The sequence below is a fragment of the Aotus nancymaae genome, unplaced genomic scaffold (assembly GCF_030222135.1).
Source record: "Aotus nancymaae isolate 86718 unplaced genomic scaffold, 86718_ANA_hifiasm-v0.15.2.pri h1tg000003l, whole genome shotgun sequence".
NCBI classification, from domain to species: Eukaryota; Metazoa; Chordata; class Mammalia; order Primates; family Aotidae; genus Aotus; species Aotus nancymaae.
Genome location: NW_026988414.1, coordinates 76,250,456 through 76,264,596, shown reverse-complemented (window position 1 = coordinate 76,264,596; position 14,141 = coordinate 76,250,456). Strand labels below are relative to the sequence as shown.

Below are 14,141 nucleotides of genomic sequence, written 5' to 3'. Positions count from 1 at the left end.
GATGGGCAGCTGTCACTTCTCCTCTGCTTGGGAGAGGCAGGAGAGGAAGGTCAGGCAGGAGATCTGCTTGGTGCCCACCTGTGCCTGTCTCACCTGGCTGCAGGTGCATTGGAGGCTGAACCCCCTTCATGATCTGCAGGTGTGGATTTCAGGTTTCCGATGGGTGTCAGGGTGCGCTCCAGTGCTCTCCTGGCCCTAGGGAACCCTGGGCTCCATGAGGCCTCGGCCTAGGCAGGATTGTTTCCCACACTGTCATCTCCCCATACAGTCATCTCCCCAAACACTGGGCTGCATGCTCTGGTAGATTTAAAAGTTTAAAGGCAAAAGCCGGCCCTTCCGCTCTCCCGGAGTGGGTGGCCCCTCCCCTCTCAGAGTGGGCGGGGACAGGAGTTGGAGGGGCAGCTGTCCTTGGGAGGCCACAGGTCCCTCCGGAGTGGTTGCTGCCTGGCCACGCCTCCCTTCCCTTTCGTCTTTCTCATTGACCAATGGGATTGCAGCATGAAGGCCACGCCCCTATTCTACATTCTAGTGGAGCCCTGGTTACGCCTCCTCTGGCTCAGTCAACACAGCTGTCTGGTAGGGGAGTGGAGCTGCTTACCACTGCTCCCTTGAATTGTGCTGATGTGGCCCCAACCCCACCTCCCTCCCCACCCCACCATGGCGATGTCAGAAGAAATTCGCAAGATGAAATTAGCCTCAGCTAAGAAAAAGGTAACATGCACACAGATCCCCTCCGATGGCAAGACCGCTGCCAGAGTCCATTACACTTTTGAGACACCAGACTGGGTGGGCCCCCAACCCCAGTGCCTCTGGGCTCCCCCTACCAACGTCTTTTCAGTGAGTCCCACCCTTTCGGCAAGGAGCCCAGCCCCTGCCCTTGCCAATCACCCCAGGGTGACTTTGGATGTGTAACCCCTGAGGCTCCCCGCTCCCTACGTGGGCCTCACCTTTTGCTGCTCCATGTCTGAGCTCCCTGGGCTCTGTGGGCTCATGTCTCTAAGGACGTGGGTCTCCCAGCCCCCGCCCTCATCAGTCATTTCTGGGTGACTTTGGGCTGGTGATTCCTGGGAATCCCTGCTGCAGACTCTGCCCTCCCCTCCTGCTCCCCCAGCGCAACCTTCCTGCATCATGGAGCAGTGACTCAGGCATCTCCTTGATGTGGTCCCCTCCTGGTCCCCCTAGGAACCATCATTACTGCTGCAAGACCAGCCTTTGATCTTAGGACCCAGTCCCCTAAGCATTCTCATCCCATTTCTGGCTCCTCTGGTCGCAGCACAGATTTTCAGCTGGATGGGGAATGGGGACTGTGGGACCTAGGAGCGAGAGGTTTCAGGCTGCCTCACTCCTTTAACATAGACATTGACAGTGTGAAAAGCCTACACTTCCCCCGTGAGCTCAAAACGTTGACACTGTCTCTGGGCAGCAATGGGAGAACGGGTTTGGTTTGGTTTTCTCCCAGGCTTCTACTCTCCAGAGAGACTTTCACGTTTCTTTCTGAGTTCTCCACCTCATATTGTAATTCTCCATGCTTCTGGGACCAGACTGCCCTTCAGTCAGTGGCCTCTGGAGTGAGATCTGCTCATCTTCTGTGGAACAGATCTTGGGAAATTGAAATTGGCAGCTTGAATCTTCCGCATATCATCTCAACCTGGGCTACTTTGAATGCCATGAGATAAACATGGGGCATCTTTCTGAAGCATCAGTTCCCTTGATTCTCTTGAGAAAAAACATTAATGTACTTATGGATGACAGTCACATAGGTTTCTAAGAGTATACCAGACTTCTCTGAAATGAGACTTGGGTTGTCCTCTTTCTGATGAATTCCCAGATTTAACAGAAAGGCTGCCTTCTGCCAGGAGGACACATTGATATAGAAGTGTGAGAGGTGCTGGTGCTCTTCTTAACACTAACAGACATGTGAGGCTGTGTGACTCTAAGCCACACGGTGTACAGTTCCTGCCTACTTCATGTTGACTTTTCTACCTCTGCCTGTGGTTTTGCTCTCTGGAAGTTGCTGATTTGTGGCAAAACCCCGAAGCTTGGAGTTAGAGGAATGAGTTTAAGTTCTAGTATTGCTTTATCTTTCTCTTTTCTTTCTTTCTTTTTTTTTCCCCATGACATCAATCCCTCTCAGTCACTAAGTGATTGTGACAACACCTTATAGAGTTGTTGGTGGCATTAAATCAGATGGTGTATAACGGTATTTTGTAAAAACTGTAAAGTAGGTTGTGACTGTAGGGGTTCGTAGTTCTCATGAGTATTACTGCTGCTTTTTCCCACAGTTAAAAGAATTTCAACAAAGAAACAGCCCTGCTGTTCCATCACGAGTGAGAAGACGAAATAAAAGAAACAACAGTAGCCGTGAGATAGCTCCTTCTGATGCTTGCCAGTCACCATGCCATGTGAGTCTTGGCTGGCCAGGCTTCTGGGGAAAAGGGGCCCACGGGGCAGCAGAGGGTCATTGTTAAGATTGTGGAAGAACTTCCGGGTACTGGTTAGGAATTCTGGGTTTGAATCCTGCCTCTCCATCTGCTAGGGATATGATTTAGGGCAAGTTGCTGGAGCTTTTTGGGCCTCTCCTTTCACATCTGTAAAATAGAGATGGTATTGTCTGACTTCCATTTGTGAAGGTGAAATGAGATTCGTTATTGCTGTTGCTTTTTTGTCAATCCCTAGTACGTGGCCCGCTGTAAACACCCAGGGCACCCAGGAAATGGTCCTTGCTGTTTGGTTTTCCTCATCCCCAGTCTCAAGGGGAAGCCAGCCCAATGAGAACAGCCATTTGCTGTCAGGCTGTCCCTTTGGGAGTCACTGAAAGGGCCTCAGGCTGGGATGGTGGGAGATAAGAACCATGAGAGGAGGTGGCACAAAGCAGTTATGGGACAAAGGGTCCGAGAGAGGCAGAACAGAAAATGCTGCCAGCTGATGGGGAAGAAAGGAAGTCAGAGGCTTGGACACTGAGGGGGACAGAACATCTCCATGTGCACTCTCATCTCTTGTAGTCAGCAGCAGGTGGTCACAAGGAGGGCCCAGCGCCATGTGTCACCTTGAAAGATCCAGAGGTAAGAGGCCCTGAGCTGAGGTACAGTGACCCTGCAGGCCAGCCCTCCACCCTCCTCCCACAGTGGTGGCTGGGTGCCCCTCTGCCAGATGAGGCAGCCCCCACACACCCCAACCCTAATGATTGTCCTCTCTACCTCTCCCAATCCTCCCCCAACTCCTCCTCTCTGCATGTGCCTCAGAGCGCACGCCAACTACAAATAGCCCTGGACTCGAGCTCTGTCACAACCAGTGAACTGAATAACACCATCAACTTATTGGTAAGAGTCCAGTGGGGTCCCCTGATTCCACGCTGCCAATCCTGGGCTCCAGTTTCCCCTTGGGGCTGCTGTGGGTGAGTTGAAGGGCGCTATGGGGAGCCAGCACTGGACACAGAGCTCAGAGGCCAAATGCCCGCCCTGCCCTTACCTGGCTGCGGCCTTGGCCAAGTCCTAGGTGGGGGACTGGGTACTTGGACTGTAACAGTACAGAAGAGTACCTCTAGTATGTTATGATTTGTGTAGAGAGAGGAAACGTGTCTGTGTGTGTGTGTGTGTGTGTGTGTGTACTATGATAATATACGTAAAACATGTCTGCAAGGATTTGTAAAAAACTCAGGAGAGAGCACAGGTGGCTGGGAGATACTTCCCTTCTGTACCTTCTCAGTTTTGGACTATGTGAATGTGTCATCCTTTCAAAAAGTAAGCAAAAGATTAATTTCCCCCTTCCTGTCTGCTCCCCCACCCCTAGCAGGAAAAAAATTGGACTTAGAGGATCAGATGGACCTGGGTGTTCAAATCCCAGCTCTGTCTAAGTGGTTTTAGGCAACCACTTAGCCTCTAATACTCCATGTTTTCCATCTGCACAGTAGAGGCAATCGTAGTAACTGCCTCACGTGGTGGTTGTGAGGTTGAATGGGATTGTTAGCACGCTGCCTGGTGATGCACCCAATAAAGGTTCCAACAGTGGTAGTAATAACAGGAATAACAATAGAATATGATCCGATCTCTCTGGGCCTCTGTTAGCCAGCTGTAAATGCGATCTCTTTGCCTGTCCCTTCCAAGTTTACTGAGTCCTTTTAAAAACCAGACCGTGGGCCTTGATCTTTACTGACCGAGCTGTGTATGAAGCCCAGCCCTAGCCCTTTTAAGGGGCACTGTGTGGAATGGCCCAGGCTCCCCAGATTGAAGCTTTTCACTCTTCACCATCCAGCCCTCGAGCCGCCGTGAAGCAGTCCTTGAGCAGAAGTTACTACAGCAGTGGGAACTGCTAGGAGCACAGGCGGCAGAGGTGAGACTTTGCAGAGGGAGGGATGTGGAAGGAAGATGACCCCAGGTGGCCAGGAGCAGGTGAGGACCAGTGACAGCCCTTCCTAACTTCTCGGTCCATTCTTGCAGGTGATGAAGTGTATTAAGAAAGTTGAGCTAGAAAGAGACACGTTGGCTCAACAACTCAAAACAGAGAGGGCGCAGTGGCAGCAGAAAATGCTCCAAATGGCAGGAGAAGTGAGAGCTGACCCTTCAGCACCCCACCTTAGATAGCTCACTGGATCTTTCTGGACATCTGTAAAATGAGAATAGTCCAGCCAGGGGTGGTCACGGGACTGGGCTTTGTGGAGCTGGGGGGCGGAGAGGGAGATGGCAGCCTGTCCAGCCACCAGCCCCTCTCTCCAGGGCCCTTTCCCCCCATGCTTTGGGCAGATTGAAGAAATATTGAAAATGGAGAAAAAGCAGGATGCAATTAAAATCGAGGAGCTGAAGGGGAGCCTTGCCCACCTACAAAACCATCTGGGTAAGATGGGGCTGCCTTGGCCCAGGAGCAGGACTGGCATCAGAGGGCTGTGGGGTGGCTTAGAATGCCCCAGGGAGGTGGTTGGCTGAAAGGGCTTTGAGGCAGAGGGAAAGAGGTCTGTGTCAGGAGACGGCAAGTCTTGTAATCTCCGTGAGCCTCAGTGTCCCCATCAGCAAAGAAGGAGGGGTGCCCATTGTCAGCCACCCACAGTGCTCTCTATCTGAAAGTGGCTTGGAAGACTGGCTACCATTTGGGTGCGAGGAATCATTAGCAGTGAGGCCAGGTTTGGGGAGCTTCAGAGGAGCTGTGCACCAAGAAGAGTGGTTTTTGTTTTGTTTTGTTTTATTGAGAATCCAGAGGCCCTTATTGTCTGCTTCCTTTCTCAGCTGAACCCCCAATCCCGAAGACCCCAGCAGGGCCCTCTGACTTGGAGAAAAACCTAAAAACTGAAACCACGTACCTGAGAGAGGAGCTACGGGAACAGGAGAGACTGCAGGAGGCGAAAATGAGGCTCTGGGAGCAGGAGGTGAGGCTGAGAGAACAGGAGGAGAGGCTTCTTGAGCAGGAGGGGCTCCAGGAGCAGGAGGAGGAGCTGGTGCATTGCCCACCTGGGGAGCCTGCCCTCCTCCCCAGCCCTCCAGGCCTTTGTTTTCCCGCCTGTGAAATGGGGGAGTATATGAAATGGGGCTTCTAAAGGCACCTGTGAGCCACAGCCCTGCTCTGATGGCTGTGGGAGAAAGGAGACAATTTTTCTAACCTGCCTCCACCCTTCCCGGTGCCATGGGAGGCAGACACCAGGTTCTGGGGTCTCCAGCTGCAGTGGGTGGCCGCTGATTGCTTCTCTCTGTCTAGGACAATGAGATCAGGAGCGCACTGCATTTCGAGCAGGAAGGAAAGGAGCTGCAGGAGAAGCTTGACGAACAGGAGACGGTAACTTCTGCCCCATCAAGGAGGGCTGGGAGGCAGGCACCGGCCTCTTGGGAGGGAGGTGCAAGGCCACAGGCAGCTCCACTCTGGGGGCAGGTGACCCCACACCCTCCAGGGCAGTCCTGTGACCGTTTCTTGCTTCCTGCCCTCTGAGTTTTAGAGGTGGGTAGCCCTGGGCTCCTCCCAGGCCTGGACATCATCATCCCAGCTAGAGGCATGGAGCCCCCCAGTCATAGGGCAAGAGACAGTGGTGTGAGAGGCTCTTTACGCTGGGTGCGGTGGCTCACACCTGTAATCCCAGCACTTTGGGAGGCTGAGGCAGGAGTTTGAGATCAGCCTGGCCAACATGGTGAAGCCTCATCTCTATTAAAATTATAACAACCACAACAACAAAGCTGGGTGTGGTGGTGCACACCAGTAATCCCAGCTACTCAGGGGGCTGAGGCATGAGCGTCGCTTGAGCCCGGGAGCTGGAGGTTGCGGTGAACTGAGTTTGCACCACGACTCTCCAGCCTGGGCCACAGAGTGACACTCTGTCTCAAAACAAAACAAATCAAATCGAAAGTCTCCTTAGATCCAACTGGATTCCGGCCTTGATTCCGCTGGTCACCATTCGACTACTTTGCATCTCTACTCTCTGTTTCTTTAACTTCCAAAGGCAGTTAGCATTTTCCTTGCGCGGGTGCTGAGGATTAAATGAGATGCTGCGTGGAAAGCATTAGTTATGTAGCACACTTGGCAGATGGTGGTTGGCTCCTTCTGCTCGTCCACCAGTCTGTGGCCTACAGTTTAAATGGTGGAAGGAAGGACATGAGATTTGAGGCTGGGGAAGGAGGCATGGGGTTCTAGGCAAGGGAGGCCGTCTCTTAGGCTGGAGCCAGGGTCCAGGCGCCTGGGCAGGCCACCTTCCTCTGTGGTCCTTCACAGACCCCCTTATGCTCTTGCTTTCTCCACCTTCCAATTCTTCTGGACCCTCACCCCTTCTGGGAGCCAGTGGTGAGACACCATCATGACCGACAGGTGCACTCTCTGAGGCCCTGAGCGAAGTGGCTGCGCTCCGCCTCCCTGCCCCGTCTGTCCTGTGTATGCCCCTACAAGAACCCTCACCGCTTGACTTCAGGTGCCGTATCTGAATGCTGCTGGAGCCGGTGCCCAGGAGGAGCAGGCATGGCTCTGTGAGCAGCTCCAGAAACAACAGGTGTGCTGCCAGCACCTGGCTCACCCGGTGGCCTCGGCCCTGAAGGAGCCAGAGGCAGCGGCCCGGGCCACAGGGACTGGGAGCGAGTGTGGGTGTGAGGAGACCCAGCGGGCCCTGCAGGGGACCATCGACAAGCTGCAGGTGAGTGAGTCCTGGCAGGGGCGAAGAAGGGTGGGGGTGGAGCTCGTCACTGCCGAGATGTGACCCCATTATTTTGGCTCCAGAAAGATGTGATGGACATTGTCAAGGGGAATTCGGACCTGAAGAAGCGGGTGGAAAAACTAGAACTCGGATTCATCCAGCTCTCTGGAGAGAGAGATGTGATAAGTGAGCAGGAGACCAGGTCAGGGCAGGGGTAGCTGCAGGGTGGTGGGAGGGGCCCCAGCCTCTGAGCCTGTCCTCCCGCAGGAAAGTCCATCAAACCAAATGACTGTCAGAGGGCAGTGGCCAAGACCCAGCACCAGAAGAAGAACAACATTAGCATGCTGTCCCGGGCCGAGGAGGGGATGAAGGTAAGGTGTACAACATCTCCTTGGGGGTGAGGGGGATGGGGGTGGGCATGAGCATGGGTTCTGGCACCGGCGTGGCAGCTGAGCACCCCTCCCTCCAGGTGAAGCTGCTGGATTGGCTGGAGCCAGTGTTTCAGCTCCTGATTGGCCAGGAGCCCCAGAACCCTGCTAGCAAGCCCACTCCAGGATCCTCAGCCCCCCAGGAGCTTGGTGCTGCTGACAAGGGTGGTGAGTAGAGCCCTCAGGCGGGGTGGGCAGGCAGGAGCAGGGGAGGCTGGCACTGTGCTCCGATCCCCACCTCCCTCTCTCCAAAGAATTTTATGAGGTGAGCCTGGAGCCTGCAGGAGGGAGGGTACACCGCAACCCCACTGCACAGCAGATGGCGCATGGCTTTGTGAGCTGCGGGACGGCCAGCGACACCGACCCTTGGGAAGCAGCCCTCTATACTATGCTTTCACTGGGATGCTGTGAAGGAGGAAGCAAACATCACCATCAGCTAAGAGTTGGCCAAGAAATTTACAAATGAACAAAGTTATAGGCTTAATCTTCACATGTTACTTAAAGTTAAAGGAGAGTGGGTCTTCGCGTGGCTTTCACTGATGTTCACTCTGGCATCCTTTAGCATTTTTCATTTTTAATTTGATAATCGCAGGTCGTTAGCATGCCTATCGAGTTTGCCCTTACGTGGTGGGAGTTCAAACACACAAAGACCCACTATTGACACAAAACTATTCTCGCTAGTTTGGAATAGGCTGCCATGGTTTTCCAATGTTATTGCAGCACGTATATTCATTACGGAATTCAGATACAATTTGCTTATGTTCTGCTATGATATTTGATCGAATCCTAATTACAGTAAGCTCTTAATTAGCTCAATATGTGCTTTGCCCTCACGTGCACACTGTTTATTACTTTGTAAGATGCCACGATGAGTACTGACGTTTAGAGTTGTTGAAAAGCCGAGAACTGGAAACAGCCTTTCTTCCAATTTCTGTGTATTGCAAATGGTAGTAATAACATTTTCCTGAGCTTTTAAAATCTCACAGAAGAAGAAAGTGGCCTGCTCTGGCAGGTACATGCAGAATAGAGTATTTCATTGGTTCCCGTGCCAAGAATGAGCGCTGTGCTATGGTAGATCTTTTAGGGTTTTTCTGTGCTCTGGGCTTATGAAGATACTGCATCATGAGCTGTGGCAGCTGTACTCTTTTTTATGACCTAAAAAGAGATGATTTCTGAGGAATAAAAGACTCCCATCTTTGACTGTGGATGTGGAAAACCTCTCCTAGCTCAGAGCATTTATAGCTATAATATATTGTAAAGTCAGAGTTCATGTTACCTGTTTTAATCACACGAATCCAAGTCTCAGTACACAAAAGGGCACTGGTTGACATTCTTCTTAATGTATTTAGTAAAGATCATAAGAAACTCTTTAAGATAAAGTGTTTTATATATATATAAAGGAATGGAACTTTGTATCATAGAATGGATAGGCACTAAATATTGATGAATGAACAGTTAATGTTTTAGGACACTTGGTATAGTGCCTTGCACACAGAAAGAGACCACGGATGAGATTATCCTTTTGTATCATTTCACAGTTTTAATAATTGCTATTTATTACAGTTTACATAGCAAGTTGCTGATAAAATGCCCATTATTATAAAACATCAACAACAACAACAAAAAGAAATCCTTTAAGAGTTTAAATGTCCAGAAAAAAAATAAAAATTTTAATAAAAAATGTAAAAATGTTTAAATGTCCCTGGAACAGACATACAGGTTCTAGTCAAGAATGAATTAGAGTGCAGGAAAGCCGTGTGACACCTGGCATCCCTCTCTGTTCATGGAGCTTCTTTGAGGCTAGAAGATTGATTTGACCATCCAGACTTCTCTGGCTAATACCTATTCTTCAACCACCTTGATTACTCTGACATAGGAATTGCCTTCTTTTTCTTGAATAGAAGGACTTTAAACAATAATCACAAACATTATTATAAACTAATATATGTGAGAGTACTTGGCTGAAACAAAAAGGAGTTTCAGTAGACAGAATTGTACTTCTATATTTGAAATTCAAGTTTATGCAACTTAAAGTGTTCATAGACTGCAGTGCCATCTACTGTTTGTGAATGTCAAAGTATTATCAGCAAAAGTGTCTGTACAATTACAGTTTTATTTCCTCATCAAGTTCTTTACAAACAGTGAAATATGTTTTTATACCTTTCGGTTTCAGTTAGAGGCATATTTTGTGCAAGATTTATGTTAATGTGCCTCTACATTATGAATGAATTCTTTCAGTCAGACATTGCCTAAATCATAACTTTATGATGCTTGGGACAGAATCAACAGTTGAAACTTCATGAAGTTCTAATGTCTGTGCCAAAATACATCCCATTGTTAGGATGGAGGGAGATCTGTATGTGTGCTCCCTGAAGTGGAGATTTTTAGTCACTGACCATCTCCATGTTTAGCATTTGGCATCCTCATGATACTTTCATAAATATGACATTAATAGGAGAGCACTAATACGATTTACAGATGGATTAACACATTTGCCTGCATTCCCTGAAAGAGTACAAATATTGGGTCCTGGTGACTTGAACTGACTCTTCCAAATTGTAGGAATTTGTCAATGTATCAGATAAACCCAGTTTCAGAATGATCAAGGAAAAACGTCAGACCAAATAATGCGGCTAAGTAACAGTGGTACGATTTCTAGCCCGGGGGTTTAAAATGGACTTAAAGTTCTGTTTTGTGTTTTATTTCTGAACTTGCCGCTTTTGCATTCTTTGAGTTCAGTTGAAAGACAGTTACTCTAAGTCCATTTTCAGCCCCCGGGCTAGAAATCGTACCGCTGTTAATCAGCCGCATTATTTGGTCTGACATTTTTCCTTGATCGTTCTGAAACTGGGTTTATCTAACACATTGATAAATTATTTCAAAGGTCTTTTGATAGTTCAAATCACTTCACTTTTACCCTAAGAAATATAAATGACTAGGAATGACCTTCAGATAGTGCTTAGCATCTGTACCCAATCTGACAATAATGTGTTCATCAGGTACCTGTGGAGTGAATCACATACAGGCATATTTCAGCTGAATGTCAGTCTGGAAAATACATTTACTATATTAACCGAAATATCACTCTGTGTAGGTATTTTGTCATCTATTTAAAAAAAATCTAAAGGAATGGAAATCATATGACAGGGACTTAAGTCTTTCTTCAAAGTGCATGCGAGTCTTTTGCAGTACTTCATTCAGCCAAGTATCTGTTCTCTTCCTCATTCAGTAGAAGGCAGCTTTCAGTTTGCTTAGAAGGCAACATCAGAAGGTTAGCGTTCATCAAAAACATAGAATTTTATTTTATTTTCATATTTGTGTATGTTTATTTTAGATAACTGAAACTTCAGAATTTAACAGCAAATAAAATTTAAAAATTTAGTTCTGTACATTAGCTCCAGCTGTCTCTATTTTACAATCTATAAGGCTCATGCCATAGTTCAGCACCAACAAGATCCACACAAACCTGTTTAAGCAGTCTTCTTATCCATCCTGTGCGATAGTTTTCTTTGTTGTTGTTGTTTTTAAGGTAAAAGTCCTACTTTCAGACCTCGAAGTGGAATCCCTCTAGTCAGACTACAAAACTTGAATGGTACCTTCTTATTTTCATTGAACAGCTACCAAAAAAAAAAAAAGGAAAAGAATTGTGTTTCACCATTGATTTAGGTTGTCAGTCTATGTGTTGAATTCATAACACTGAAGCGTCAGAAGTTACCTAATAATGCCCTGCCGCTATTCTTCCCCTCCATTTTAAATTTTTAAAAGGCAACCAGAAAAATGTTTCATTTATTCTTTAAAATAAGGTGCAAAGAAGGATTACAACAACAAACTTCCTCATCCACACCTCCAATAACATCTCACTATTTAGCATAATCTACCATGAACTGATTCAGGGGCTCACCTAGAGCTATATTCACAGCTCCTGAATGTAGCATGTTTGCTATACCAGAGGCCTGCTCAATGGCAGCGTCTCTCTGTTCAGAGGTCATTACAAAAAAATAGAGTTTTAAAATGTGAGTTCAACTGAATAAATTTGAATTTCTGTAGGAAGAATCAAAATACCTATTTAAAGAGTGCAATACATGATAATCATTTTCAAAGGATTTTATTAAACCTGATAGATTTTCCAGAAATGAATAAAAATCAGTTCTGAAACCAAAGCTGATTTTAAGAAAATTTGAAAATGTAAATCAGTTCTATCCTATCCATAATATAGCTTCTCCAAAACTTTATCTTAAAGAGTCATTTTCAAGATAACTATTCAAACATGTAACTACTATCTTAATGTTTTGAAATTACTTAAAACATTTTAAAATATGAATGTCATAGTTTAAAAGAAACCGGAAGAAGGAAAAGTAGAGAAAGAAATGCCAATTCCAGTCCAAAGCTTTATTTGCCAAGTTTCCTAAGAATGACTTTTACGAATGTATGAACACTTGTGAACAGAACGTAAGATGGAAATCCTGAGCCTTTTGTCTAAAGCGGCATTATTGACTGCTGCTGTGATGCTCCCGTAATGTAATAAATTATTCAATTGCTGCAAAGTGCTGTTTTTGCCTTAAAATTTTGTGTGTCTTAACAACTATAGTATTAAAGGTATTGAGACTCTGCAAATGCTGGGCACACTTGGCATGAGATACTCTGTTTTTGTTTTTACAAAATTGTAATATAGCTATGCAAGTGTGTTTATTAAAAGAAACTACTAAAAGTTATGGGATAAAAAAGTCCTCAGATAAAAAATGTGGAAAAGTTGTGGCAAAAAAAAATTGTGGATAAAAAGTAGAAAAATTTTATGAAAAGTGTAAAATTTATAAAAAGGACGTTATGAGATTTAAAAAAAAAAACCTCATAGGGATAAATATAAAAATAAATAACAGCATGCTCCTGTCAGCAAGGCCTGGAGAAGGGGGGCTGGAGTCTCCGCCCCCACCGTGTCCCTCCCCTCCCAGTCACGCCTTTATTATTAGCCTAGCAAGACAAGACCCCTGTCTAATGGGGGGAGACAAACAGACCCTTTGCCACCTTGACCAGGGCTGAGTCCTCAAATTTCTGGATGATGATGGTTGTTATTTAGAAGCCAGAGGCTGCTGGAGTTGGTTGGTTTGGAGGAGCCCTGATGGCCTCCTTCCTCTCACCAAAGCAACTTTTCCCTCAGGGGGCTCCCATCTTCTTATTCAGAGAGGCAGCTAAGGCAGGACGGTGGCGCTAACTGTGGACCAGGCAAGGGCACGGGCTGCTGGGGGACCCCCCTTCCCCAGTGTACATATTGTATCTGTGTAACATGTTGTATATTTTAGGGGTCTGGGGTGCCCCGTGTATCGTACCTAGCAGAGGTTGGAGCTGGCACATGGGGAGGAGGATTCAATAATTATTTGCAGCTGGGAAACTTATTTATTGATAGCAGAGGACAGAGGAAGGAGGCGGGGATGGGGTCGTGGCTCCCTGGTGATGCAACTCCTGTTTATTTTGCTTTTTATTTTGGAATAAATGGGTTCAGTCACACTGCTCGGCCTGGTATATTCCCGTTTCCCTCACTGGGTCCTGGAGTTTATGGCACAGAACGAAGAGCCCCAGAGTGTCTAGCATGTCCAGCTGGGCTGTTGGGGACCTTCCAGGCCTGTTACCTGTGTGCTGCCTGGTGACACCTGGGGGATTTTACAGGGACTGCCATGGCACGTCCGGCCCTGACAGCCAGCAGGCTCAGAAGCCTGATCTAGCGGTGGCCAGGAAGGCAGGTACCAGTACCCAAGGGCACTAACTTCCATCCACCCCAGGCGTCTTTCTTCCACCCCCTGCCTCCCTCTCCTGTCTGCCCCCGGTGGCCTGTTCTGTCTGTCTCTCCAGAGTGCCGGCCGCCCCGCAGGCTCCCTCCAGGCTGAGTTCGTGGCACTCCTGCCCCCTAGTGGCCAGAGCCAGCTTCACAGGATAAGACCAGCTAAGCTCCAGGGACTTTCCAGGAACAGTGTCCCTTGGAAAGGGTGAGGCCTTTTCACCGCTCCCAACAGCACCCCAGAAATGGCTTGGCCTTTCCTCTCCTCTGAGCTCCACAGAGAACACAGTCCACAGAGGACACATCCCCCGTCATCCAGAAATGGGTTTGACTCTCCTCCGAGGAACAGCAGGACTGGTAGAGACTGTCAGGCCACAGGGCTGCCTGCACAGCACCCCCATGCTTGGCAGGGGTGGGAGGGATGGCGGGGCCTGGGTGACAGAGAGGCTCACTGGAGGTGGCGCACTTTGGAAGGGCAGTGTCAGGGGACAGCTTTCTCTTGCTGGGCCACAAGACCCCACAGGGACAGCACGGTGACTGACTCCCAATGCCAGAGGCGAGGCGGTCAGCCACGTGTAGGCGTGTATATATATGTGAGTATTTATAGATATTTCTAGAACAGGGCAGGGGCGTGCCACAGAGGGGGATGGTCACACCTGGATGTGTCAGCTCACCACTACAACAGACTAAGTCACAGATGAAGGGGGCTGCCTTTGGGGCTGGGTAGTCACAGAACAGCCACCCAGGCAGGCATCTCACCACACGGTAGAGCAGGAGCTGGGGGTCAGCCCCGGCGCTGGAGCTGGCTCTGAGGCTCTGGCTGCTGAGTGGCTGCACGGACCCTGTC

At 48.3% G+C, this 14,141-nt stretch overlaps 1 protein-coding gene across 3 annotated transcripts; it reads left to right on the top strand.

Annotated features, from left to right (window-relative positions):
- The first annotated feature begins 571 nt into the window (after positions 1–571).
- On the top strand, positions 572–9,226 carry LOC105720877 (golgin subfamily A member 2-like). Of its 3 annotated transcripts, XM_064382969.1 has the most exons (11): positions 572–2,402; positions 3,003–3,062; positions 3,243–3,320; positions 4,252–4,329; positions 5,217–5,356; positions 5,683–5,760; positions 6,878–7,096; positions 7,180–7,282; positions 7,364–7,467; positions 7,566–7,692; positions 7,779–9,226. In XM_064382969.1, the coding sequence occupies exons 5-11, from the start codon at positions 5,336–5,338 to the stop codon at positions 7,988–7,990; spliced, it is 864 nt and encodes a 287-aa protein (XP_064239039.1). In that variant the 5' UTR covers positions 572–2,402; positions 3,003–3,062; positions 3,243–3,320; positions 4,252–4,329; positions 5,217–5,335; the 3' UTR covers positions 7,991–9,226. The 3 variants fall into 3 exon arrangements, with proteins under 3 accessions (XP_064239039.1, XP_064239037.1, XP_064239032.1); XM_064382967.1 differs by lacking the exons at positions 572–2,402; positions 3,003–3,062; positions 3,243–3,320; positions 4,252–4,329 and adding exons at positions 4,338–4,544; positions 4,740–4,830 and having other exon boundaries at positions 7,844–9,226; XM_064382962.1 differs by lacking the exons at positions 572–2,402; positions 3,003–3,062; positions 3,243–3,320; positions 4,252–4,329 and adding exons at positions 4,338–4,544; positions 4,740–4,830.
- Positions 9,227–14,141: the final 4,915 nt, after the last annotated feature.